Genomic DNA, 27,937 nt, shown 5'->3' with positions numbered 1-27,937 from the left:
TAAGGAAACCTCCAAGCTCTGCCTTAGAAAACCACTACTTATATAGGGCCTGAAGGAGAGGAAGGCAGACAGACGTTTGGAGGCATGGAGGCAGCTTAGCTTGGCTACAGCAGGCGGTGGGAGATCTTGGTGTGAGGTGTGCTGCAGTGTTTCATGCCAAATCAGCACCTCAGTCTACCACGGCCTCATTGAGTGCTTCCAGTCCACCCTGTGGTTCAGGCCTGTCTGAAGTGTTTGGGAGGAGGCAGAGAGCCCAGCCCAGCATGCCAGGGGAGACAGCTCTGATAGTCACCCAGCAGTGAGGTGGGATGGGATACAATATTCCCTTCCTGCAGCAGACAGCCGCAGGAGAAAAACATTCCCTGGCCCACCAGAGACACCACAGCTCAGTGCTCTGCAGGGAATGGGCTTTAATTCTGGGAAGGAGATGGTCCTGTCACCCAAGGATAGCATGGATGGGACCCTAACATTTACAGGTGGGCTGCCCTGGGCTGCCCTCATGGCTGGCAGAGGACCAGGGGGCTGCAGCCAGGGGACTGTGGGGAGCAAGGGGATGAGGGTGAATAGAGAGAGGTGGAAGACAGGCAGGTGGGGGCAAAGCAGAGGGGTCCAGGGATGCAGCTCATCCCCAGGAGAGTGGGAGCAGGCTGGTGGAGCGTGGCCCAGGCGCTTCAGTCCCCATGGGGTGCCCAGGCACCCGCTCAACCTGGCTCCCGTTCAAGAGCAGCCGTCAGGACTCAAATTATCATGAAGGTTATTTTCAGTTAAATATTTCTACAGTCCACCCTTTTGCCCTCCCTTAAAGGGATTGAATTTCATTTTTCCCACAGTGCTCTGGGAGAGAGGAGGGGAGGAATGAGTCAGAGGAGAAGGGGTTCCCTGCACGGGAGAACTGTTTTGTGTCCAGTCAGCCCAGGGTAACGTAGCCCCAGACCTCACAGGGGCCTGTCTTGGCCAGGTCAGGTGTCCCAAGTGACTGTGAGGGCTCCAGGCACCCATCTCCTTGATAAGAGGCAGGTGCCCTGGTATGATGGCTAGGCTGCTGGCCAGGGCTCTCTGCCCTGAAGCTCTTCCTTGGGGTCCCAGATGCTCCCCTGGGTCAGTGGCTGCCCGAGCCTGGAGCCATGGACCCCTCACTGCCTACATGCCTGAAGCCGTCGCCTTTCCCAGACCCAAGGACCACCAAGGCTTGTACAAGGTGTCGGTGGAGCAGGGGGACACCTTCTGGGGAGCGCTAGGGAGAAGCCGTCTCAACTGGATCACTCCCTTCCACTCTGTCCAGGACTGCGACCTGCGCCAGGGCAGGGTCTCCTGGTTCCTCGGTGGGCAGCTCAACGTGGCAGGTAAGGAGGGAGACGGACGTGGGAGCCCTCTAAGTGCCTGTGGGTGCCTCTCTGCAAAGATCTTTGGCCCCGGGAGCAGACTGCAGGAGCACAGAGTTAAAGGGTTGGAGTGAGGAGGACGCTCCAAAGGTCCAGTTGGTCCTGCAATGGCTGTAGTGTAGTGATGCAGCTGGTCCTAAGGGAGCAACTGGCTCTCGCTGGCAGGGCTGCAGCTGGATGAGGGTGTGCTGGGAGCCAGGCTGCTCTCCCTCAGCTCCCATGGCTCACACAGCAGCTCAGCAGTTCCATTCTGCAGGACCACAGGCAACAGCACTGAACTCTGTGCATTCCGCAGGCAGTGCTGCACTAGGCTGTCCCTGCGCAGTGAAGGCAGTCTGTATCTGCAGAAAGCAGAACGCAGGAGCAATGGGTGGTACTGGAGGTCCCCACAGCCATGCGAGGCTCTTCTTCTGTGGGCTGGGGCTACCAGGGGAAGACATAGGGGCTGGTGACACTGTGTCCTGCTTACAGTGCTCTTGGTCCCAGTGTCCAAAATACAAGACAAGACCTCAGAAACCATGTCCTACACAGTCTATTTGGGTAGGAGAGCAGTGGTTATTTGTCTTTGGGATTTGAGGTCTTACTGTTCCCCCTTCCGTGTGTGTTTCTTTCTCTACTGTACAACTACAAATGGTGAGGAGAAAAAGGCATTTTGGTATGCAAACTGGGGCTGCTACACCATCCCATGACCTCAGTAGCGGGTCTGAGGAAAACAAAGAGGGGAACAAGGCTTCTGAGGAAACTGCAGCTGCCAGCAATGTAGGAAACTTTTCACAGAAGAATTACAGCCAAAGTCTCAGCCTACCATGTCCCTGGAAAGCCAGGAGCTGCGCACGCCTGGCCCTTGATCTCCTCCGTCTTGGACAAATGCACCCTCCAGCCTTCCTGTGCAGAGCTTTGCCTCATCCTACATTTGTTATTTAGGAGCACAGCCACTGAAAATCTGCCCTAGTCTGCACCAGAGGCAGCTGCAAGGCAGTGCTGGGTGGAGTCATGGCTGAGTTAATGTTTGCCAGGCCCTCTGAGGCCACTGGGGATGTGACCTCCAAAGCAACTTCAAGCACTTTTTGTTCTGGACTGCATTAGGTTGCAATTAACTGGGAAGCTGATAGTGGGGATTGGTAGGTATTGGAGTGCAGAGGAGTGTAATGAGCTTGGGATGGTGCTTGTGGTCTGCTGGCTGGTATCCACAAAGGTTATTCCAGTGGATGCACAAGGCTGGTACTGAAGAGACTCACACACAGCCCTGACTCTGATCTGAAAATGGGGCTGCCAGTGCTGGCTTTATGGGAGGTAAGAGGTACTGAGGGTTGCTCTGGCAATGAGGCTGGTTCATATTTTCCAGTGAACTGTCTGGATCGACATGTCCATGTAGCCCCAGACAAAGTGGCCTTAATCTGGGAGAAGGATGAACCAGGAGAGGAGGTGCGGGTCACGTACAGGTCAGTACTTACCTCTAAGCATATGAGACGTCACAGCGTTCATGAGCACTGCACAGGGCTGATCTGCTGATGTGCTTCATGTGAGGGGATGCAGCATTTTGTTGTATAGATAGATCAACAGTATGGTGGCTGTTGGCTTGCCTGCGCTGATCTGAGACTTCAGCCTACACCCTGATTAACCCTTCGGGCCCGAGGGATCCCTACCCGGGTGGGCAGGCAGATGTAAGCCCTTTGAGGCAGCACCGCAATGCTTGTAAGTAAGATCACGTGGGAAAGTCACACATGTGCCTTCCCAGCAAAGCTCCTGGTGTCTAAACTTGGAGGTGAATGTTCTGCAAGAGAGGCCAGATTCACAGTCACATGGGTGCTGGGAGGTCCTATGCTCACCCACACATAAGCAACACTGCTGGGTTTGGCTCTTTGTGGGGGCTGCCTGTCCAGCCTTGCTAGGTTGGTCTGGGGCCCCCCCACCTTCCAGCTCAGTTTGCCTGCTCTCCCAGTCTCCACTGCAAAATCCACTTACATCCCTCTGCACACAGAACAAGTCCCTCTGTCCTCTCTGGCTTCAGAACTCACACGATAAACGTGACCATCCACCCCTGCCAATCTCCCTGCACGGAGAGCCCTTCCATTAAATGAGTCACTGACAGCCAAGCCATGGTTTCTGGGAGGGATGCTTCTCAGGAGAGGCATCGTTTTGCTCACTGCTTTCCTACAACTGCTGTTCTCTCTGGTGGTCACAAGCTCTGGAGAACTTGACCTTGTCAGCTTTAGCAAAGCACAAGGCCCTGTTTTCATGGGGGAAGTTATCAGACTCCCCCTGTTTAGCCTCTATTCTTGCAGGGCACTGTGTTTCTTCAGTTGTATGGGCTGATAAGAATTGTCCTTGGGAAAGTCAGCTGAGGTGGTGTGGGCTTGCTGAGCCACATAAATTGCCAGTGGCCATTGCTGGCCCTATGGCTTGCTCCTCATGCTGGCCAGAGAGAGTGTCAGGCTCTGTACAGAGGCCATTCTGATTTATTTATTTTCCATAAATATCGGCCCATGTTAGTGACTGTCTTCTCCTTCCCACTGATATTTTATAGTTCTCCCATGGACTCCCAGTATGGGGGGTTAGGGTACACGGGGATGTAAGCTGCACAGCTGAGGCCCCCCCATCTTTATGCACACTGGTGAGATCTGCGAGGAAGTCTCTAACTGTGCCATTGCTTCTTTGGGCAGGGAACTGCTGGAGCTGACGTGCCGCCTGGGGAACACATTAAAACGTCAAGGGGTGAAACGTGGTGACAGGGTGACAATCTACATGCCCCCATGCCCACTGGCGGTGGCTAGCATGCTAGCCTGTGCCCGCATCGGGGCTGTGCACGCTGTGGTGTTTGCTGGGTTCAGCGCAGAGTCCCTTGCAGACAGGATCCGGGATGGTAAGAGCCAGTGGGTAACAGGGATGTGTGTTTCCCTTGGGGGACAGTGTCGATCTTGTTGGTTTGGCAGCTGGGGAGGCTCAGGGTTGTGCTGATAGCAAAACTTTCCTGAGTTTCCTGGACTCAGTGAGGGTGGCCTGCCATGACATGTGACCATAGAGCAGGGATTAGCACCCCAGGAAACCACACAGGCTCACTAAATATTTTCCAGCCCATAGGATGGACTGGTTCTCTCCTTCATCCAAGGGACTGAAGTGGCCTAGGATACAGCGTCTCCTCTGAGAGGATGCAACACAGGCAGGAATGAATGGCAAACAAAGATGCAAAGCTGCTGTTTCTGCTAAATGGAGGACACGAGTAACAGGGGCTGGGAGACAGTGGGAGAGGTGCAGGGTCATGGCAGAGCCAAACTGCTGTGTGATGGATGAAGAGGGGCAGAGCTGCTTATGTGGTTCTTCTGCCTTTGCAGCCCAGTCGGAGACAGTGATCACAGTGAACCAGGGGCTGAGAGGTGGCAAGGTTATTCAGCTAAAGAAGACAGTGGACCAGGCTGTGAAGCAGTGCCCAGAAGTGAAACGGGTTCTGGTTTCCATGAGGACTGATAGCAAGGTTCCCATGACAGCCATGGATGTGCCGCTGGAGGAGGTGAGAGGCTGCCCAGCACTACTGCTGCTTCCCATGGGCAATGTGCCTCGTCTGGGGGCAGGGAGAGCACGTGGAGATAAGGTCCTGGCTAGCCATGACAGTTTTTCTGGTGTTGACATGATGTAGGGACATTGTCCTGTAGTAGCAGCAGCTGGAGCTGCACTCAAGTTCAGGAGAGTCATGGGAGCCATCGGGAGAGGTAACTGGTGGCTATTCCTGCACACCAGCCCTATACTGTCATGGGCAGGCAGTGCAAACCAGGACTAGTAGCAGGGTGGACCAGGGGCTAGAAACACCCCAGGTGTGGTCTGACATGTGAGTTCAGCCTTGTACAGCCACTGCACTGTAACACACAGCTCTGCTGGCAGACTTGGCACCCCCTGTGAGCGCCACTGGCAGCTGGTGTCCAAGTAAGCAGGCAGAGAGGCTGCTCATGCGCTCCTTATTCGTGGCACACAGGATGGCCAGGCTGCCAGCATGGAGCACTTCTTCTGAAGAGGTGAGCCCCTGCTCTGCGTTTCTGTTAGCTCCCTGGGGCTGCAGAGAGGTCTCTCTGCCTCTGCTCATCCCATCTGCAAGCAATCAGTGCTAGAAAGTCTTCTTGGAAGAATTCTGTGCTGGTCAAAGCAGCAGCAGAGTAAAAATAGCTGCCTCTTACTCAGCAGGTCTGCTCTGGCTGACGACAGCATTTGCCAGCTCAGCACAGTGAAAGAGAGGTCAGGATGGGGAGCAAGGGGGTGCAGGTGGGGAGGTGGGGGGGGGGACAGTATGTGGGGAGCCGGGTAGTGCAGGTGCTTGGATGATGCTCAGGGGAGAAGTGCACATGTGGATGTAGGGACAACACAGGGAAGCCTGTGAGAGCCTGAGAGACAACGGCTGTGCTCTCTCCTGCAGGAGATGATGAAGGAGGATGCACACTGTGAACCCGCTGTCATGGACAGTGAAGACATGTTGTTCCTTCTCTACACATCAGGCAGCACTGGCAAACCCAAGGGCCTAGTTCACTCCCAAGCTGGTTATTTGCTGTTTGCTGCCCTCACGCACAAGGTAATGGAACCCAGCCACAGAGTGCTTGTGAGCTGGCAGTTCATAGACGGTGCAGGGAATAGATGTGGTGTCTTGTTGCACCATGACATCATCTTTATCCAGAACACAGTCTCTGGGGAGCCCTCCTCGAGCATCAGCCCAGTAGAGCACATTTGACTACAGGTAGTGGGGAAGAGCAACACATGCTCAGAAGCAGGGCGTCCCAAAAACTTACTCCTTTGAGCTCCTCTGCTGGGATCCTTGCTGAGCTCAGGGTTTTCCTGAGGGTTTATAGTGCGTTTGGAGCCTAGTAGTGCCTGTGGGTGGCTCATGGAGGCCTCTACCACACTGCCTTTGCCTACAACTCCTTCCCTTCAATGTGGTCCTGTGAGTGTGGAGGGTCCATCCTCACCCTGAAAGTTCTCCTGCTTTGATACTAGAGGATACTTGGATCAGCCTTGTCTAGACACCAGTAGAAGGAAGAAAGGGCTGTAGCTTTCTCCTTTGGAAAAGAGAAAATTTGGCTGTTAGTTTGTTTTGTTTTGTTTTTTGGTCTTCCTTCCTCCTGCACCTTCATAAGGCACTCAATATTTTATTTTAATTTTTTTTCTGATAATATAATAATTCAATGATAATATAATAGAACTCTGCAGGAAGAAGGTGTCCCTGCAGGGGTGGTGTGAAGATGGAAGGATGTAATAACATTATGGCTAAGTGAGGGTACACTGCTCCCAGTTGTCCCCCTTGCCAGGAGGGCAGGCCCAGGTTGTCCCTATCCCCCTCACTGCCTCTCCTCTCTTGAGCAGTATGTGTTCGACTACCAGGACAGAGACATCTTTGGCTGTGTGGCAGACATTGGCTGGATCACGGGGCACACCTATGTGGTCTATGGCCCCCTCTGCAATGGCGGCACTACAGTCCTTTATGAGAGCACTCCCATCCATCCTAACCCTGGTGAGTGAGAAGGCGTCTAGAGGGAGCTGGGATAAGCCACAGCCACCTTGCGCAGGGTGGGCAGCTGGCAGCTTGATGCCAGGACACAGACAGCAATGCTTCTGTCTCCGCAGGAACAGACTGTGGGCTGTGCCCAGCCGAGAGCTGCAAGGGGAAGGGACTTTTCCTCTGGTTAGGAAGCCACCGCTGCTTCTCTAGGGGTGAAGTTGTTTCTCCCTGTCCCTCCCTGCAGCAGGGAGAGTAGCAGAGCTAGGTGATGTGGAAGAAAAAGGGTTGCAGCTGCTCCTGGGCTGCTTTAGTCATTCCCAGAGTGCGGTTAACTTAGCTGAGGGTACAGGCACTGCTGGAGAGCCCTTCCTCTCACCTCCTCTCCCTCTCTCTTGGTCTTGGGGGTCCTGTGCAGATGGTTACTGGCCTTGTTTCCATTCCAGGCCGCTACTGGGAAACAGTGGAGAGGTTAAAAATTAACCATTTTTATGGGGCACCCACTGCCATCCGCCTGCTCCTGAGATACGGCGATGAATGGGTGAAGAAGTATGACCGCTCTTCTCTCAAAGTGCTTGGCTCAGGTAACTGCTGGTGGCATGGGCTGGAGCAGCACATCCTTGAACAACAGGTTTTGCCTCTTCCCACAAATGCCAAGAGTAACAGCATATGAGAGTAGAAAGTGGGCAGAAGTGGGCAGACTCTCCTGTTTTGGGGGTGACTCCATGAGCAGGCCTTGGGAAGCTGTGTCTTTGACCTGATCTTTCAGCTCTGTTGTCTTTCCCCTTGCAGTGGGGGAACCCATCAACAAGGAGGCGTGGGAGTGGTACTTTCGTGTGGTCGGCGAGACACGGTGCCCAGTAGTGGACACGTGGTGGCAAACTGGTGAGACATATATGACCTCTTGTTCCAGCTTCTGCTCTCCCAGGCTGTAGGAGTGACTTGCTGCTTTGTTGGCCAAGCGGGAATGGTTGTTACTGGCACTCTTGTATGAGCAATGCCGTAAGGGGCCATAGGCACCAAAACACGAAAGAGATAAATGGCCTTTAAAACTATCCCAGAGAAACACAGAGGAGGTGGTGGTAGGGAGCTGATCTCTGCTGAACTAAATGAGCAGGATCATCCTTCTGCAAAGAGCCTTTTCCCGCTCTCCAGCAAACCCAGCCTCAACCTGTGGTCCAGCAGCATGCAGCAAGGGCCAGGGCAAAGGCTGTTGGCCAAGCAGTGCTACCTGGCTTTCCTCTTGCCCCTGACTTTGATGAGCATTACAGCTTCTTTTTCTTCAGAAACAGGAGGCATCTGTATCTCACCTCGTCCTTCTAATCCTGGAGCTGAAATCCTTCCAGGCATGGCTATGAGACCTTTTTTTGGGATCAGCCCCTCCCTCCTGGATGACAAGGTATATTTTTAACCTGCAGCCCCAGCACCAGCTCAGCTCACTTTACCCCAGGTGCTTGCAGAGAGGTGTGGAAATCTGCAAACTCCTTTCCTGCTTACCTCTGCTAGATGGCCACCCTCTTTACCAGAAAGGGACTACCAGTAAACCTGTTCTTGCACCTAGTGCAGAAGTCCAATTGTTTTCTACTTTGCTCTGTCCTGACAAGATGGGCTGTGCTTGGGTTCTCTACTGGCCTTTCCAGGGTGAGGTAGCTGGGCAGGGACAGCCACCCTCCCTGGATGAACCCTGTGTCCCAGCACAGCAAGCAGCTGGTGGCAGACCTCCTCTGGGAGAGACTGGGCCTGTCCCCTTGGAGCCAGGGGCATAGGACACCCCTCACTGCCTTCCCTGGCATTGCCATCACAGGGTTGTTACTGAACATAGTGGTAAAAATAGGCAATGACTAAACAACCCAAGTACCCTCAGCCATGGTTACTAAATGTAACTATTTTGCAGGGAAATGTCCTTCGGGAAAACAACACCTCTGGAGCCCTGTGCATCTCACAAGCCTGGCCAGGTATGGCACGAACCATTTACAAAGACCACAAGAGATTTCTGGAAACCTACCTGACTCCTTATCCAGGTAAGGAGACACTGTGGCAGGTCACAGCAGAGGTGTTTGGTTTGGTACGCCTAGGTCTGCCTGCTGGCTTTCTGCACAGGGCAGGACTTGGGAGAGCTGGCACTGGTGCTTCATTCTTCTACACTCCCCACGGTGTTGAGGGCCTTCATCTGTCCCTGCCTGAGACCTCATCACTGCCATGGGAATAGGCTTCTGTCACTCACTTTCCCCATTGGATCACATGTGGTTTTATGGCACTGGATTTTTCCTTCTGCCTCCAATGCCCTCAAGCACAGAGAGGCCTCTTGGTGCATTTCTTGCAAACCCTGTTGGCTCCTGTCGCTCATACAGAGGCACTGAGCAAGCCCAAGTGTGTGTCTCCATGTGAAGCAAAGGGGTCAAGCAGCAGGACCACAGGTACCTGCGCTGGGGCAAAGTGTTCCCAGCCCGTGGTGATGAGGCATGACAGGCATTAGCACACTGCAGAATGAGGAAAGGAGCCCAGTGATGGAGCAGGTAGCAACAGAGGCAGACAACTGATAAGGAAGGTAGGCACCTTCACCTGGAGCAGCTGAGAGGAAGGAACAGAGCACATGAGCCCTAGTGTCAACAGAGGAGAAGGGTCAAGGTGAGAATGTGACTGGTGAGTAGCTCACAAGCTCACTATAACAACTGACGATGGTGTGGTTCTGGCCCCTGCAGGGTTTTTCTTCACTGGGGATGGCGCGTATCGTACCAGTGAGGGCTACTACCAGCTGACAGGACGGCTGGATGACATCATTAACATCAGCGGACACCGCCTGGGCACTGCAGAGGTGGAAGATGTTGTGGTAAGAGGTGTGGGTGGGAGGTAAAGCCATTTGAGGGAGCAGCGAAGGTGCACTGGTGGTGCCCAGGGAAGCCTCTTGGAAATACCCAGAGAGAAACACGCTGCTGCTGTAGCTTCAGGGAGAACTGCTGGACACATGGCCTGCCTGCAGGAACAGCTTCCCACCCTCTCCCCTCCCTTTTCACTCTGCAGCAAGAGAGGTACAAAGCCTGATATGCTTGATGCTGTAAGCAGGCAAATCCCAAAGCATCCCTGGGCCAGTAAAGGTTGTGGGACCTAGTGGAGCAATCTGGAGGCACACAACAGTGTCTAGAAGGTGCAAGCCTAAATCAGCCAGAGAGGGGGGAAAGACTTGTCTTTGCAGACCAACCTGCTAAGGCAAGAAGGAAAAACGAAGATGATTAAGGGCAACGAAGATGATTAAGGGAGTGGAGCACCTCCCTTATGAAGAAAGGCTGAGGGAGCTGGGTCTCTTTAGTTTGGAGAAGAGGAGACCGAGGGGTGACCTTATTAATGTTTATAAATATATAAAGGGTGAGTGCCATGAGGATGGAGCCAGGCTCTTCTCGGTGGCAAACAATGATAGGACAAGGGGTAATGGGATCAAGCTGGAACACAAGAGGTTCCACTTAAATTTGAGAAAAAACTTCTCAGTGAGGGTGACAGAGCACTGGAACAGGCTGCCCAGGGAGGTTGTGGAGTCTCCTTCTCTGGAGACATTCAAAACCTGCCTGGACATGTTCCTGTGTGACCTCACCTGGGCGTTCCTGCTCCAGCAGGGGGATTGGACTAGATGATCTTTTGAGGTCCCTTCCAATCCCAAACATACTGTGATACTGTGTAAAAAGGGCAGAGGCCACCTGAGGCCCTCTCCTATTGCTCCACATTACTGTGGGCTGCAGCAGCCAAGCCAGGGCAGGGCGGGTCCCAGGTGGCAGCCAGACTGCTGAAAAGTGCTGAGACAAACCCTAGCCCTGTTTTCTTCCAGAATCACCATGTGGCAGTGGCAGAATCTGCTGTCATCGGCTACACACATGAGATCAAGGGAGAAGGTGAGACACTTGCTTTCCTGCACCCAAAATGCCTGTCCCGGGCTGTTGCAATGCGGTGGGAAATAGCACTGTCACACCAACCACTGGTAGCAATGCTGTGCCAACACCCCCGAGTGGGGATCTTGACACAGCCTTCACAAGCTACACTGCAACCAGTTGGGCTCTGCACGAGGTGCAAATGCTGTGGTCAAAAGCACTTACAGCTCATGGTACTGAGTATTCCCCAAGGCCACCAGCAGAGAGGCAACTCTCCTGGCAGTAGGTCCAGGCAGCCTCTCAGGAAGACCCTGCACACACTGCCCAGTAACCCCATGGTCTTTCTGCCAGGAGCCTACGTGTTTGCTGTGCTGAAGAAGGGCAGCAGCTACACGCAGGAGACTCTTGCTGCTGAACTACGGGAGCTGATCTCCAAGAAGATTGCAAAGTATGCAGCTCCAGAGTATGTTCAGGTAACGCCTGTAGGCTGACCCAGCACTCACTCTGGCAGCCTGGTGAACCCCCTTCCCTCAGCCTTAGCTCTGCTCCTCCCTGTTACAGGTCACGCAACGGCTGCCAAAGACACGCTCGGGGAAGATTATGCGTCGGGTGCTAAGAAAAATTGTGGAGGGCAAGGCCAGTGACCTTGGGGACATAACCACCCTGGATGACCATGAAGCTGTGCAGCAGATCATAGAGGGACACAAGCATCTGGTGGAAAGGCAGAAGAGCTGCTAGCTTGGCTCTGTCAGCAGCCACCTCCTGGTCCTTCACTGCAGAACTGGGGCCACATCCAGAAATATCAGTAAGCGAAGGGTGCTCAGTAAGTTCTCAGGGGCTGTTACTTCCACTGCAGTCACAGAGTGACCTCTGCACAACAGAGATCCTCAAAACCTCTGTCTTCACACCCCTGTGGGCGGCAGGGAAAAAAACATGATACACCATAGGCAGAACAGTAAGGGGAGACCAGCTGTGTTTCCTCCCTAGAGGAAAGACCCACAGAAAGCCAAAAGCCCTCAGTGGGTTCCTTGTGCATTGCAGTAGCTGTGGCAATAGCAGCAGGGTAGGATACTACAGGCAGCCCTGGATAGGTATATTACTCCTACACTGCTCTGCTCTTCAGTAGACTAGTCTAAGAGCACCGCCAATATTCAAGCATCTCCTCCAAAGCAAACCCCAGAAGGAAAAGATGCAGCAGCCAGGTTAACAACTACTGACTCTTCTCCATAAACATTATTGGAAAACAGGCCCCAGATTTTAATACAAAAATGTTCCTTAGACCTGTAACCCTGTGTCATAAGGAGAGCAGAGACATGTCCTTCTCTGTGCCAGCCATCTCCTTCCCTTACAGTTCATCCCTTGGCTCCTGCTGGGGAGCACAACCTTCAACACAGCCACTAGTACAGAAGCCTGTTCTGCAGAACTGTGTATCAAAGAGACGGAGGTCCCAGTGAGGCACAGAGGGCAGAACAGGAGGCTGTATCCCAGCCTTGCACCACTGAACCATGCACAAGTGGAGGCTCCTCTGGCCATTGCTTCTGCAAGCTCCATGAGGCAGCATCTTCTCTTTGGGCAGCCTAGCAGCTCAGCCCCTTCCGCTATGAAAGGCAGGGAGGTAAGAGAAGGGGATTGGGAGAAGGGTGGCATAGATGTGTCTGCTCCTGGAAGAATCTCACACCACAAGTTCAGACTTGGCCCTGCGTCCACCAGCAAATTGCAGAACTGGTCTTGCACTGGATGAATCCCTGGTTGAGAGCTGTTGGCTCAGCAGCCCCATGTCTGCTAGGCAGAGCTCTCCCATGCGTGTGCAGGATCTGCGGCTGGTCAAACAACAGCATGCCTTTCAGCATCCTTCTCCAGCTGGGAGCCGCTTCATCTTCTCGCACCGGGTGAGCTCCCATCTTCCCTCCCCATGAAGTTTCAAAATCCATCTGTGGAACTGCAATTCAATAACGCAATGACTGAGGGATGTCTCTGTGAGGTCATATCTTCCCACTCTGAGGGTCTCCAGCCTCAGTCACTCCCCTCTGCTCGCCAGGGACCCTCTCTACCTCCCCCTGGTCTTCCCACCACAGCATGGAGTGCTGCCTCCCCAATGCACCTTTTCCAGGCTGGCCCTGTGTCCCACGCTGATCAGTGTCATGCCCAGCTGAAGGCACACATGGTACAGTTCATGCTCCACGTCTTCCGTCAGGGCACTGGTGGCTTCATCTAGCACTGAAAAAAAAGCCATAAGCCCCACAAATGCCCTTTCTTCCCGAGTGATCATCTCTCTCTGGGCAAAAGACCAGCAACTGCTGAGAACATTTCACATATTAACCAAAGCTCACCAAAAGCATCTGCAGAAGATAAATGAGGAGAAGCCTAAGGACCCTGATTTTCCTCTGGCACAGCTAGTGTCAGCCAACGGGGAAAGTGCCCTTCCCCACAAGCCCTCAAATCCACTCAAACAGCGCAGCTGACATCTTCCTCTCTCTCAACAGTTGCCAGCCACTGCCTCACCTCCACTGCTGTGAAAGCCAAGACGAATCCCTCCCAAGGTGGGCCATGCCCCAGAGCACCAGGCTAAGCAGGAACCTGTGCACCGCTCCCACCCAGACCCCACCTAGAGCAGCCAGGATGGCCTGGGACACCTTCCTGTCTGTTCAGGGTAAATCCTACAGATGTGGAGCAGAAAAATTCAATTTGTCTTACATAATCTGTACAGCTTTTAGCTTGCAATCCACAGGTTCCTTCTGCCCAGACAGCACCGAGCTGTGCCGCTTCAGGGGAAAGAGAGATACTTACATGTGGCTACTTGCTACTGACACTGGCTCTGTTCACCCACACCCACCCTGGCCCTCACAGCAAGTACCCCAACAGCCTCTGCAGCCCCCAGCCATCACTAGCCATCTAGATGTGCAAAAGGAATTAGCCCCATCTGCAAATGGGCGCTACTTTTGAGATCTCTCAGGATTGTTTTCCCCATCACTCCTCGTCTTCTTTTGCTGCGTTACAGCTGAATTTCCCACATTGCTTCCACAAGCCTATAGAGGTTCATGAGCTTCAGCTACAGCAGCTGACACCCTGCTCCCTAGCACGCACACTTCTTTGTGGCAACTCATGAGCAAGCTGACAGGGGGCTCCCTAAGGTGCCATTGGACCTGGACTGAGAACATAAATCACTGGTTCCCTAAGAAGGGAATGTCTTATATACAGCCTCTTGATTTACCACCCTCCACACAGATAACAAAATGTTTTCAGCCCTGAATCCTCTGTGTGCTACGCTGCTAAAGTAATGGCCAAGATGAAGCATATTCCTAGCAAAGAAGGGATTTCATGAACTGTCTCTGCACCAGCTTCTCTACACCAAGGGTACCACCTTTGTTTTTTCCTCTATTCATTCACAGTCACTCACTCACCTGCATATTTTGGCTGGAGGTAGAAGAGCCGTGCAAATGAGAGCCTCTGCATCTCCCCTGGGGACAGGATGTCACACCTGCAACAGGGTCAAGATTCAAAATCTCCCTCCACAAAGACAGCTCGTCTGCTGATGAGCTTATGGTTGCTGATAGTGGAGATCCCAGGAAGGAGCTGTCCCTTGTGTCCCCCGTGCCCCCACCATGCTGGGACCGGCTTCATAAGTCTGCGCACAGTCAGCTGCCTGCAGAGCAGCATGGCTGGTGACTGTTGGCATTGATGCTTGGGCATGAAGGCTTTGCCCCTGTACACTGCCCACCTTCCCCAGGACACAGGTGGAAACAGATGTTTGTAAGTCCAGCAGCCATGTGCATCTGCTTGGAAGTGTTCCCCACCCAAAGGGATCACCCGAATTCAGGCAGATGGTGAGCTCCCTTACCAGTTCCAGTCCACCGGCTCGTCCAGACCTCCAGCCCTTGCCAACAAATCAGTCTGTAGAGAGCACAGGAGCCTTGTGAGCACAGCCCCAGCCCTGTCCATAATTGCCCCCTTCCTGCTACTCTCTCTTTTCCTGCTTGAACTGAAGTTGCTCTGTATCCCTTCTCCTCTTCCTGTCCCACAGACCATCCTGTCCCAGCTGCAGACAATGTCCCTGCATGTGGCAGCACACAGTTACGCTGTGCTGCCACAAAACTTCATTGCCTCTTCCTTCACTGGCAGTATCAGGCAAGACAGCAGCAGCTCTACCAGGGACTCACCAGCCCAACCAGCTCCAGGAATCGCACAATTCTCTCATCATCTGCAGATCCTAGGGGAGAATGCAGTAAAGCATAAACAGAGTCAATGTGTGCTGAGGCCACAGCTGCAAGGAGTTGGTGGGGCAAAAGGGAAGGTTTGGAGGACCCCCTGAGGTCCAGTGTAGCTGACTATATGAGGTTCTGAGCTTTGGCACACAGAGCTCCCAAAGACTGACCTTCCCTAAAAATGTTAACTGTGCCTGTAAGCAGCATGCCAGGAGGCAGCTTGGCTCCACAGACACACCTGAGACTTGGCTCAGTCCATGGTCACAGGTGGTCACAGGTGGACACAGCCTGAACACAAGGATCCAGGCCTCAATTGCCAAGGCCCTGCTCACCAGCCACTGTCTGATGGCTGACTGCCCGCTGCAGGCAGTGGAGTCATGGGAGCAGTTGCTCAGGTAACAGCCAGCAAAAGGAACCTAAGTGGGGGTGGGAAAAACCTCAGGGCGAACCAGCTGTGGACCAGAACATACTCTTACGCTGATACAGCTGCTACGGAAGCTGAGCAGAAGGGCTGTGCATCTGCCATGGACATCTCTGAAGCTGCTGAAAGACCACAACAGTAGCTGATGGCTGCAGTTACTCTCTGCAAGACTGTGACTCTCAAGTGTTGGAAAGCAGCACGTAGCACTGTTTCCCTCAGACGGAATCACAGAATGGTTGGGTTTGGAAGGGACCTCTGGAGATCATCTAGTACAACCCACCAGCTAAAGCAGGTTCACCTCAAGTAGATTGCACAGGAAACTTAAACCTGGACATCTGTGAGCTGCAGCAGAGCACATGCATGGTCTGGCTTGGGAAGAGGGCAGGGAAAAAGGTCTACGTAGTCTGACCTCAACAGCATGCAAGGCCCTGGGACATCATTTGAAAAAGAGGAACAGTGGAAGATGGAACTGGATGGAAAATGAGACAAAGGCAAACGTGGCTTGCCCAAAGACAGGTTGTACTAGACAGGCCAGATGTATCCCTACAGCAAGTTTAGAGGGCAGCAAGGTGCCTCGACATATACCAGGTCTACTACAACACGGAGAGCACAGCCAGACTGTCCTCACAGCATCAAGAGAACATGTTCTCTCTGAAAGGGAGGGAACGCAGAGCTGACTTTAACATACAGTAAGGTAAATACTCCAGGGAAAAGCAGTGAGCAGCTAAAGTGAAATGAATGAGTGCTCCTGATGAGGCATGGTAGGGGAGAAGCTGCACTGGGTACAGGACAGGGAGCTGACACCACAGTGTTGGCTAATTGCTCTGATAGATTTCCACTTACCTGAAGCTGGATAGATCTCTTTCAGGGGATAGATTACCTGTTTAACAGATCAAAAGAAGCTGTGTCAGAGGGAGCTGGATACAGCCCAGAGATGCAACAGTGGTGGCATGAGTTCAGGCATGAGGGAAGGAGCAGCCACAGGCATCCTCCCTTCTGCAGGCCTTTCTGCAGCACAGAGGTTTGCAGGACACGACCATGGCTGGGAGCAGAGCTGGAGCCGGAGCAGAACCAGCCCTGGGCTCACCTGCTCACGCAGGCTTCCATCTGTGAAGAAGGGCCGCTGTGGCAGGAACACCACACCCCGGGGACCAAAGCAGGTCAGCATCTTGATGCTCCCTGCACAGAGACACACATCAAGCTGGCAGAGACAGCCAGCAACTCCTCACCACCCCCTGTGCAGTCCTGCCCCATGGAGTAGCCATCAAACCCCAGAACAGGGCACAACAGAGCAAAGCAATGAGAGGCAAAGCAGAATATGCAACACAGAGATGGATGGCTCCAACGCATCAGCAACACATTCATCATCACAAGGTGGCACTGGCCTCACAACCCCACACTGCCACCTTCCAAACTTGGGGCAGTCCTGGTTGATGAAAAGAAGGCAGAGGCAAGCAGCAGTCCTTACCCCGTGTGCTCTCCCAGAGTCCCCCCAGAGCCCTCAGGAGAGATGTCTTCCCTGTGCCAGTGTTCCCCACAATCATCACACTGTTCCCTTGTGAGATCCTGAGGCTCAGGTCCTTGATCAGCTGCTTGCCAGAGGATGGCACCGAAAGTGTCACTCGCTCCAAAAGGAAAGCTGTGTCCCTTGGCACTGGGTCCTCCCCAGAATGGCTGCTGCACCACCACCAAGACAAAAGAGAAGAGATCTGGGGGTAAGTGATCATGCTGAGGCTGGTAAATATTAGGCACATTCCTTTGCACCTTAGACCTTCTGTGCCCCTGTGACAGCAGCCTCATCCCACGCACATTCCAAATGTCAGATCACGGTGAGCACTGCCTGCTCGTACCAACGGCATGCGGCAGGCTGTTACACCAAGGGCCACCTCCATCCCGTGACAACCCGACACTGCAAGGCAGCAAATTGCTGAGGGGAGACTCACTTGTCCAAATCCCAGCTGGCTTTGGCTTCTGAGTAGTTATCATTTTTTTTTCTGCCAAGGCTCAGCAGTGTCTCCTGCAGTTCTCCAATCCTGGACAAACAAGAGGCTGCATGAATGCCAGGGACAACTCCAGCAGCCACCTCACAATATCCAACCTTGTCCATACTCTCACAAACAAATATTTCTCATTTATTTAGCACAGACCTGTGCAGAGTCTTGTCCCACACTTCCCTCTCTTATAAAGAAGCTCACCTGTGTGTGTAGCCAGCTACATCCGTTATGGTGCTGGAGAGATCTATGAGCTGGCTGAAGCAGCCAATGAGGTAGATGGAAACAAAGGCGTTCTGGGGAGAAATCACACATCAGAGCAAAGGTCAGCACTGACCTGGGGCATGGTTCTTTCCTCCATAGCTGCAAGGAAGCAGCCAAGGAGTTGAAACATCTGGCCACATCAGCAGTCCCAGCAAGATGAAGGAGGGGTGGAGAGTTACCCAGGGCAGTGGGAGTGACGATGATGACAATATTCAGATGGAGCAAGCCTGCCCTGCTCAGTACAGCGGTTTTTGCCAGGTGGACACATCTCCTGCCACCCAGGAATGGTGTTTAGAGAGTGTCTGCTGGCCAGCCCAGGGCCCAACAGGCTCACCCCGTCTAAGTCACACAGATCCAAGCCACCAGCCCCACACCAGCATCGTATGTGGCCGAGAGCAGAGTGTCTCAGCCCACAGTGCCCACTTTGCTATTTTCAGCTCTGCATTCTCTGTCACAAGCCAGTTTTGAGTACCTGAGATTGAGTCAGGCCAGGAAGGCAAACTCAAACCAGCTCAGCCTTGCACATGGCCAGGCTTACCACGGGCAGCAGCCCAGGGCATGACCCCAGACCAGAGCGCTGTGCAGACCCAATCCCCACCCACACCACTAAAAGCCAGAGGCCTTCTGACCTCCTGTTTTTTTTGTTTTAGACACAGAAGTCTGGGCTAGTAAACTCATAGGGGTACCCTTGACAGCTCTCACCTCCAGGTTAATCATACACCAGCTGGCTCCAAGCTCCCAATTTCATGCCACCATGGGCAGGGACAGCCTAACCTGAAGGTCAGTCACTGAAGGTCATCCAGCCCCAATGTCACCAGCCCCCCAGGAAACCTCCATCTTCAGTGCACTCGCAATGGGGTCTGGGAGGTCACCCTTAGCTCACCTTGCTGACCAGGGCGATGAGCTCTGTAGGACTCAGGTCACTGTAGACCCCAGAAAAGATGGGAATGGCAATGACCACATAGCTCAGGATGCTGCCCAGGTAGTCAAAGGTGTTGATCCCAACTGGGTAGAAGCACATTGAGAGAAGACAGTGAGTTGTGGTGGGAACCTCTGGCCCAGCCAGGCTCAAGTGCAGCCCATGAGCCCAGTCAGAAGAAGACCCACAGACTTGCCTCAGTCCTTCACAATGCACTGGAACAAAAGAACCAATTTCGCAGGACAGCACAAGCACCAGGCTAAAAACTCATTTGCACAGCCAAGAGAACTTTGGGGCAAGCCTCCAGGTAGAGAAACATCATCCAGACACACAGCTCAAGAGCCACCATGGGGCAAAAGCCACTTTGCCTGCTTGTTTCTACTCTTCAGGGGCCTGGCTGATCCCCAAAAAAACAGAATAGAAGGCAAAAGGGAAGCTCGGGGCGAGATGGTTGGCCATGAAGTGTGCCTTGGAGCACAGGACAAGCAGAAAGACTGAAGATGCCAAACTGTGACAGAAACACCTGCATACAGGACTCTCCATCCCTTATGTTTCTCAGAAGGTCACTATGCTGAGATGAGGAAGAACTGTCTTGACAGTGGTCATTTAACACCCAAATTTGGAGCTACTGACAATGGGAGAAGGAGATTGTCAAAGGACAACTATGCTCAAGGGACAGAGTCTATAGGAAAGAATTTCCATAGCTCCCAACCACATACACAAAGTCTTCTCCTTTCCCAGAGCCCAAGCCCTTCCCCTTCTTCCTGGCCATGAAATGCCTGTCCCACAAAGAGCAGGGATTCCTGCAGATTCCTCTTTTTGGGCTTACATAATCTGACTTAGCTTGGTCCTTCACAGCTTCACTCTCTACAAGGCTTTTTCCCATCAGGATTGCCATTTAGACCTGCAGGAGGCACCTTGCTCACCCTCGGGGCTTTCATGCAGCAGCAAGAGGTGGAAGAGGAACACCCAGCACTGCTGCTCTAGCAGTTGTGCTCCTAAGCCTGTGGGCCACCACAACAGAGCTACCCACTTCACCCCCCAAACTCCCCACTCACTGTATAGCCACAGCTCCTTGCACATTAGCTCTCTCTGGGTCTGCAGCAGGCTCTGCAGCCTCCGGTCCGTGCGCATGTGCTCCACTCGCCCAGCTCTGTAAAGTAAGATCGCAACATGCTATAGACTCCTTGTGAGCACTGCAAAAAGGTCAAAGCATGGGCTCCAGGACTGAGTCTTGGCAAGGATCTGGCACTGTAGCCTCCAAGCAACAGCTCTTTGTTAAGCAGTAACTGAACACCCAAGAGCACCTTCCTGAAGAGCTTCAATTAAGAAGCTCAAGGAAGAAAGCATCACTGCAAATCTCTCTCAGAGCCTGTGGGTGCTGCTGTTGCATACAGAAGGAGGTGAGGCAAGGCCCTGGCCTGGGGCTATGCACACCCAAGGTCTCACACACTTCCCAAGCAGAGCCTGGTTGGAACAGAGGGAGCTGGAGCTAAAAAGCAGAGGGCAGAGGCAAGGCCAGGAGATGACAGCAAGCCAACACTGGCCACACAGCCAGCAGTCCCAGTCCATTCCTTCCCAACCCAGAGAAGTGGGACACAGACCAGTCCCAAGCTGTGCAGCCCCCAGTGCAGGTGACCCCAGCCCGCCAACCTTGTCTTTCCCAGGGGTATCCTGCAGGCATCAGGGGGTTGCCCATCACTGCAGCTAGCAGCGATGGCCAGGCTGAGCTGGTTGCAGGAGGCATATCTCAGCTCCAAACCAGGGCCCTCAGCAAGTGTGGCAGCTCCTTCTGCTCCTTCGCCAGAGCTGGGCTGCCCTCAGGTGGCAAAATGCAGAGAGAGCTCCAGGCTCCTGCCTGCTGCAGCAGCTGCTGCCCACAACAAGAAGTCACAGGGGCCCAAGCAGGCAGGGCCAGGAGCTGCACAACAAAAATACAAAGATTTCTGAAGAGTCTCAGTTCTAAAGATTCTGAGTTCTTAGAAAAACACATTTTATTTCTCAAAAGTACATGGGGTTAGAATTCAATTTGGCATTACTGCCCTACAACCCATGTCAGGTGACTGCTGAGCTACAATCTTCACTGCTGAGCATTCAGAAAGGACAAAGCCTTGGACACAAGGAGTTAAAGGTGAGGAAGGCAGCGGGGACTAGAGCTACTACTTCTTTTGCAGATGCAGAGATTGCTGTATTGGTTTCTGCTTTTTCTCCCATTCAGTTCACTTTTAAAGCAAGGTTGCCAAAGGCTTAGAAACCAAAGAAGTAAAAAGGTGACAGTGCTCAGGTTTTGGTTTGTTTTTTACTAAAACCATAGTTAGGCAGGTGTAAGAGCACAAGCTCTCACAGTTTTGACAAGCTAGAGAAGTCCAGCAATCAAAACCAACCACTCTACCACATGTTCCTCCTCTTGCAGGATTCTAGGAATGCAACCTTTTAAAAATTTTATTTATTTTAAATTAAGATTCATACCATGAAAATGGCTGGTTTTGTGCAATTCAGTTAAATTCTAACTTCCCACTAAGCAAAGCTTTTCCAGTAACGAACTCTACTGAAGTAAGACAATCTGTTTTCTGGTATAACAATTCACTTTCCATTTTCTACTTAGTAATACAATAAAGACCTTCAAAATTAGGAGAAAAAGGACTGCAGCTTAAATAAGGGCTTGTAATTAGAGTATCTTCTCCATTAAGAAAAATCATCATCAACCAATAAAAATCAACCAGTCCACAAAGAAATAACTCAAACTTGCCAATGCAAACCAAGATTGATTTCAGTTATTTAAATCAGAGTTTCATGCCTGTCAGTATAAATCTTTAAGAAATTGGTGATTTTGAATCAAACCACTTTGGGGACAGAACCACAACACTTGAAATGCTCAGTCATTACAGCATGAAGGAGCCAAATACAGATGACAGGCAGGGAAGACCAGACAGGACAGCTGGTGCTTGCTTAAATTCCTGGAAGAATCATGATTTCACAACACGCAGGGCAAAGGCAGACATGTGACAAGAGAGGAGAAACTACCTCCTGCCACTGACCAGGCAACCCAACACAAGCTACAGTAAAATCGCAGCAGTTTTCCTGAGTTCTAGCCATTTCTGTGACACACTTTAAAGGCTCCAAGCAGCAACCCAGCAAACTTCAGGGCATCACTAAGTGAAGAGGTGCTGCTGGGCTCCTGACTGTGTGTTCAGCTTTGTGGTAAATGTCACCGGGCAAATTTGGAGAGTGGCAGAACCGTGTTGGGAGGGTCAGGGCACAGGCTGATCTAGAGGAGCAGCAGAGGCAAGGAGGACAGGCAACAGCCAGCCTACACACAGCAGACACGCAAGTTAGCAGCAGCAGGATGGGGCCAGCAGCAACCTGAAACAAGTCCCCTGCGGGAACATCCTAACAAGATACAAGGAGACCCCGAGCAATCTCCCAGGTAAAGACCACAGCAAAAACTAAGCAATGGTCTCAATGAATCTATATCAGGCTCCCGGGGATGTCAGAAGGGAGGCAGACAAAAATTAGTCATCTCCAGCTGCTCTGAAGTATTTCTGCAGATGATGCACAGAATGCAAAGGAGAACAGTGTCAGGGCTGTAGGACCCTACAAAGGCCCTGCACCTGCAGTGGGATGGAAGGAACAGAAAGCTCCAGCTGCACCAACAGGATATGGACTCCTCAGAGATACCTGAATACAAGAAGGATGCCCTGAGCTGGCAGGATCTCTGCAAGGGCATAAGAAATGAATGCTACTAACCTGTAGAAAGCAACTGTTTCTGCATTGACACGGATCTGCATGTGCTTGAACCTGGACAATGAAAAAAAAAAAATCATCAGGATCACACATAAATTCCAAGCGAATTATATAGCCAACATCCTTGCTAGAGGAAATCTCTCTTGCATCTGTCAGATCAATGATCTGAGGCATCTCTTGACAGAAATATTCAGTCGGGTCAAAAAGGCACTGGAGAACAAAGCTTAGCACAAGGTAACATCACTCTGGGCTGCCAGCTCAGTGGCATATTCGTTTGGTATCCTGCATCTTTTCAGCCCTGGGGCCTCTTGTTTGCTGGCCCAACGTGTCTACAATACAGAATCACCACAACTGACTGCTCTGGTCTGGGCTTCCTGTGCCACACCAGCTTCTGCCGCTGTCCCTGGATGCCCAGAGGCCCAGGGAAAGAAGCTGCTGAGCACCTGTCATACACTCCTCCAAGCCGGCAGGGGAAGGGGAGGAGATAAGTTACAGAGCATATGGAAAGACTGTGCTGTTTGGGGTACTTCCTGAAGGTGGTAGTGAACCAGACACCTGATTTCTGTCAGCAGATACAGTCCACTGAACTTGCACTTGCACCCAAGGAAGCTCCATGTGCAGTTTTCTTCAGCACATCCAATGCCACAGCAGATGCACAAGCAACAATGATCATTAGTCAGGCAGCAGCAATGAGGAGACTGAACCAAGGGCACCGCCTGCCATGACAGAAGGCAGTGAAAAGGGTGGCTCAGTACAGAAACTTTGGGGCAGCACAGGGCAGGCAGGTTTCTCTGAGCATGGGGAAAGTCATGGACAAGAGCAGTAGCGGCACACATAGCACTGAACAGGGACAAAAATGCAGCTCTTGCAGGAAGTGCCAAGAGGCAGTGAAAATGCTGCTCTGCTGGGACTCACCTGAAATCCCCCTCCAGCTTTTCCTGCTGCACAAGTTTAGACACAATTGGGCTCATCAATATCTTGTTGACGATAGTCCCAATGATGAAATACCCAAAGATGCTCACTGGGCCTAGCCAGCCTGTGCTACAGAGGAGGAGAAAGAGAGGTCAGCTAATAATCCAAGCAAAAGGACACCCCAGCACTCTCAGGCTCAAGAAGTCAGAGCCCTTAACTGTCACCTCTTTTGGCTTTCACAGAGGTTTGGGGGCCAGTACTGCACACCCCAGCATCCCCAAGGTAGAAGTGCTTATGGAGGGCAGAGACCACTCACCCACATACACAAGCATCTGTCAGGGGAGTTGCAACATGGGTGCCAGGCTCCAAAAAAGAGCATAGCAAAGAGGTGTGAAAACAGGGCCAGGAAGGGTCCTTACCTGTGGAAGCACTGATAAGTGTAGTAGGCCAGTGTAAAGGGTGAGATGATGAGCTTGCTGGCCATGGAGCTGAGCTGCCTGCAGAATCTCTCCACATCCTGGCTGATGCGCTGGTCCCTGCTCAACACGAAGAAGCATCGACACCATTAAAGCCCAAGAGTGAGAACCAGTTGGTGCAGGATGTAGCAACTCCCTAACATGGCACAAGCATTGCACAAGCCACACTGTTAATTAATTGCCTGAACTTAGGGTGGCGGGGGGTTGTGGGGTGTCAACAACCCTGCTGGGAATGACCTGCAGTTGCGACTCCCATTCCTCTACAGGAGACAATTTCCATGAGCCAGCAGGACCCACCCAAGGGCCTTCCTGGAACTGAGGAAGAATAGCTCCTGCTGTTAACTTCACCCTGTTCCTTGTATTAATTCCTTGTTCCACTTTCAACAACACCGGTCCACTCTGTGCTAAAGGTCTCTGCATCCTTGTTGTTTACTCCTCTCCTGAAGCCACCCCTGTACTACCAAAAACTACTGACTCTCCTAAAACCTTCAGTGCTGGTGCTGCATCTCAGGCACCAGAGCTACCAGGACCAGCTAGAGCACAGGTCAGGCCTTCACCAGCTGTTGGATATTTGCAAATACCTTCCTCAAAGCCACCCTTCCACAGCAGCTGGTCCCTTTGCTCTGCATGGAGTGCCCTCTGATCCCTTTGGTGTAAGGAAGAAAGCACTTCCACCCACACATTCCACAAGAACAGGCAGCACCACACCAGGCCTTCTCACCCCAGCAGAAGCAGGCATGTGGGTGACAGACCCTCAAGTCCCATCCATCCCACTGCCGAGCAGCAGATGAGACTGGGGATTTCAGCATATTTACTCCTTGTCACCTCATCTGTCTGGAGCACCTGGAGAGCTTCACATTGATGCTCTATGCATGGGCAGAAAGGCCATGACTGTGACTGCTAGAGTCCAGAATGAAGAGCAAGGCTGGACTCCTGCACAGCCATTGGCACAGATACCACATGGACATTAGTCTCTCAAATCTTCTGCAGTCCTGGAACATCAATATGTTTACTCTTGAGGCAGCTCTCACCCTGACTGACCTTACAGTCATCATTTTTCCTTTTCCTCAGACTGTAATTGTTCACATAAAGTTATAATTTAACTCGTACTATAGACACATTGCAAGATATTGCTTTTTACGAGCTATTAAGCAACATGTAATGATAACACATAAACAACAACTCAGATGCCCTGCTAGGAACCACAAGTGTTTGTATGCCACTCAGAACCCACTCCTCATTACTTTTAGATGGATGACACCATGCATCGAACACCCAGCTTGGTTTGCACTGCAAAACGGGACATCACTTTGTCACTCTATTTCATTCTCTAAGCACCTGGTGCACAGAAGAAGTTCTCATCAAGGAATTGAAAGATAAAGACAATTTTTGCTGTGGCATCAAAAAAGACACTGAGGTTTGAGCAGAAGCAAGGTGGTAATGAAAAATACTTCGCAGAAAACTCACACATTCGGTCTACTAAGGTCAGGAGAGCTGGTTCTATCGCCACAGGGCATACAGACCCAGCTATCCCATGCATTTCACTGCACAATACGAACACATTCCCTGGTTAAAAATAAACCTAAGCAGGATTGTCATGTGGTGACGGGCCTCTGTCCTCCCCTTCCCACTCACAAAAGAAAAGAGCCATGCAGGAGCTTCTGGCCATGGCCAATGTGCTACAATGCCTGGGAAGCACTGCACGCCTTGGTGACAGACATGGCTTTTTAAGCTTCCCTCACAACTCCATAGCACTGCAAAATACCATCAGAAATTAACACTTAACAAAGGTGGGAATAACTCCAACAGCTTCTGGAAAGTGCAGCAGCGTCATGAAGCTGTGATTTCATGTTTGTCAGCAGGGCTGTTTGACCCAAGCTAAGCCCTCTCCTTGCTTGCTGCTGCCCCTGCACATGGCTGGTTGCTCTGATCCAGCACTGGGGCCACAGAGGCAGCCAGCAAACGGGACTGGCTGAAAAATGGTACAGACAAAAAACACCTGAGAGATCCAGCATGATTTCACTGTGCAGCCACACAGACCAGCTGTGCCATGAAGGCACAAGGACAGGCAGCCAGGAGCACTGGGCAGCAGAAGCACAGAGGCTTATTCAGTTCCTTGAGGTCACCACTACGAGCAAAAAGTTAGAAGTTCCCACAAGACAGTCACTGCATACAGAGACCCGGGGCTTGGACTCCTCTGATGCCACCGATGTGGGAGATAGCACCAGTGCAGTGAGTAGCCTAGGGGTACCCCTTCCAGGGGAGGAGAGTTTGGAGTCTCAAAACAACTGTATAAAGCCACACAATTTGGAAAACAAGTTATCCCCTGGTTTCCAATTGTTCAGCCAGAATTTTATAATAACTTATTTAAATTCTGGAGGGGGAAAAAAAACTTCTACCTCTCACATGGTATTTAATGTAGGATCTTTAACTCTTCAAAGTGCATAACTATGACAGCGGTGCCCTGTGTGCAAGGACAGGCTGAAGGTCAGCAGGCAGTTGTGAGGATGGGAGATGTTCTACTTTCGCTGCACAGCCCGGGTAGACCAGCAGCTCTGCAGTAAGCAGGACAGCACATGAAGCAAAACTGCAGGGGGTTTTGGTTGTGCTGGGCTAAGCAATGAGGGACTGAATGCTCCTCCTCTCTCACACTTCAAATCACTCCTGACATTTCCTTCCTGGAACAGGAAAGGGGAAATGCAGCCTTCATAGAGTGCAAAACAAAGCCCATCATGGACCTGGCTCCCATGGGTTATCAAAACCACTAAAAACCCAGCTAAACAAAACTGCATTCAGCTGGAGACTCTGGTGGCTAAAGCTCAAACAAAACAGGGACCATCCTAACATGCTGGCTACGTGAAAGCAGGGACTGGCAGTAGTCCCTGATTCAACCAGACCTTTTGCAATCTCACACTGAATGTCAAGGGTTGAGTTTGCAGCAGACAGCATGCTTTATAGCAGCAAGCGATCCCTGTTCTGTCGGGCCTCCATTTTCCTTGCAACAAAAACATCCTAACCCTAAAAACATCATGACCAGCAGTCACGAAGCTCCCAGCAACAGCTACCAACCTCTAACTCAGGGCAGATGAGGGTATTTGTGCCTAGATGGCAAAAGCTTCTAGGGCTCAATCCCCTACCCAGAGAAGCCAGGAAAAGGCATGGAGCAGCCCAGGAGAAGCCAAGCAAGGGGCTGAGAAAAGCCACGGGCAGCCTACGGGTTATCGATGTCCTCGTGCAGCACGTGCAGGCTGTAGTAGACCTGGCCCTGGAAGTAGCAGCTGTGGAGGTATTCGGTGAGGGACTTCCTCCAGCTCACATACATCATGTTGCAGATAAACTGGTCAAAGCTTTTTAGCTGGAACAAGGGCAAGGAGACAGACAGGAAGAGATGAGTGAGTAGAATGAGCATTTCACAAAATGAAATAAAAACTAATAGTTTGTACCAGTGATCTGTCCCACACATGGCTACCTAACGGGCAGACCTAGATCCTTCGTTACCAGGATCATGCCGGGAGCCACGTGTAGCGTCCCCTTCCCCTCCCAAGACTCGGGAGCCTCTGGCCTGTCTTACCGTGGAGTTCACCACGATCAGAGTCAGGGCAAGGGCAGTCAGTGTTCTGAACCCGGGGAAGTCCTTGTTCCCCAGGACCTCGTAGTACTGGCTGGGGATGACGCCGACCTGGTAAATAACCAGCTGCTCTGGAGGGAAGAGAAGGCACGGAGGTGACGGACCGCGGGGGCGCGGCACAGGGGGCGCGGCGGGATGTGGAGCAGAGGCGGGTGCGGCCCCCGTGCCCCAGGCTCACCCAGCAAGGCCACGCAGAGGAGCGTCAGGAACATGAGGGCGGCCGGAGAGGGCCAGCCCGGGAACAGCACGGCCTGCAGCCGCAGGAAGCGCCGCACGAACAGCCCGTCCAGCCGGGCGCCGGGCCTGCAACAGATGGAGACGCGGGGACCGTCAGTGAGCCCGCCGCCCTCCGCCCCGCCGGGACCCCGGCCGCGGAGGCAGCCCCGAGCTCACCCCTCACACACCACCCCGCCCGCCCCGTCCTCACCGGCCGCCAGCCCTGGCACTGCCTCCCGCCATCAGCGCCCGGCTGGACCCACCCGGCAAAGCCCCGCCCCCCGGGCGTTACGACACGAATATTCCCCACCTCTCCTCGCCGGGCATGGGCCCCGCACCGCCCGCTCCGGCAGGGGCCGCCGAGCGCTTCCGGGGGCGGCATCACCAGAAAGACCCCGCCCGCCAGCACCGCCCCGCCCCCGGGCCGCCGAGCCGTAGCGCCCCCTTGCGAC

General features: G+C 52.5%; 2 protein-coding genes across 10 annotated transcripts; one reads left to right on the top strand and one right to left on the bottom strand.

Annotated features, from left to right (window-relative positions):
* Positions 1-828: 828 nt before the first annotated feature.
* Positions 829-11,999, top strand: LOC102085206 (acetyl-coenzyme A synthetase 2-like, mitochondrial). 2 transcript variants are annotated; one of them, XM_065063949.1, is made up of 14 exons: positions 829-1,343; positions 2,728-2,824; positions 4,046-4,245; positions 4,715-4,890; positions 5,785-5,937; positions 6,741-6,870; positions 7,302-7,439; positions 7,648-7,740; positions 8,142-8,254; positions 8,750-8,876; positions 9,558-9,685; positions 10,673-10,736; positions 11,064-11,185; positions 11,274-11,999. In XM_065063949.1, the coding sequence occupies exons 1-14, from the start codon at positions 1,028-1,030 to the stop codon at positions 11,448-11,450; spliced, it is 2,034 nt and encodes a 677-aa protein (XP_064920021.1). In that variant the 5' UTR covers positions 829-1,027; the 3' UTR covers positions 11,451-11,999. The 2 variants fall into 2 exon arrangements, with proteins under 2 accessions (XP_064920021.1, XP_064920020.1); XM_065063948.1 differs by having other exon boundaries at positions 6,723-6,870.
* ABCD4 (ATP binding cassette subfamily D member 4) lies at positions 11,916-27,937 on the bottom strand. 8 transcript variants are annotated; one of them, XR_010472883.1, is made up of 20 exons: positions 27,697-27,815; positions 27,448-27,572; positions 27,213-27,340; positions 26,857-26,996; positions 23,585-23,701; positions 23,169-23,294; positions 22,257-22,307; positions 19,568-19,662; positions 18,474-18,595; positions 17,531-17,622; positions 17,279-17,368; positions 16,804-17,012; positions 16,423-16,514; positions 16,179-16,215; positions 14,870-14,919; positions 14,551-14,603; positions 14,114-14,190; positions 13,407-13,474; positions 12,814-12,929; positions 12,579-12,651 (listed from the first exon to the last, which is right to left on the bottom strand). XR_010472883.1 is itself a non-coding variant. In XM_065063953.1 (19 exons), the coding sequence occupies exons 1-19, from the start codon at positions 27,810-27,812 to the stop codon at positions 12,556-12,558; spliced, it is 1,833 nt and encodes a 610-aa protein (XP_064920025.1). In that variant the 5' UTR covers positions 27,813-27,937; the 3' UTR covers positions 11,916-12,555. The 8 variants fall into 8 exon arrangements, 7 of the variants coding, with proteins under 7 accessions (XP_064920025.1, XP_064920027.1, XP_064920022.1 ...); XM_065063953.1 differs by lacking the exon at positions 13,407-13,474 and having other exon boundaries at positions 11,916-12,651; positions 27,796-27,937; XM_065063955.1 differs by lacking the exon at positions 13,407-13,474 and having other exon boundaries at positions 11,916-12,651; positions 27,213-27,335; positions 27,796-27,852.

This window comes from Columba livia, chromosome 5 (genome assembly GCF_036013475.1).
Source record: "Columba livia isolate bColLiv1 breed racing homer chromosome 5, bColLiv1.pat.W.v2, whole genome shotgun sequence".
Classification (NCBI taxonomy): domain Eukaryota; kingdom Metazoa; phylum Chordata; class Aves; order Columbiformes; family Columbidae; genus Columba; species Columba livia.
This window is presented reverse-complemented; position numbering and strand designations above follow the sequence as displayed.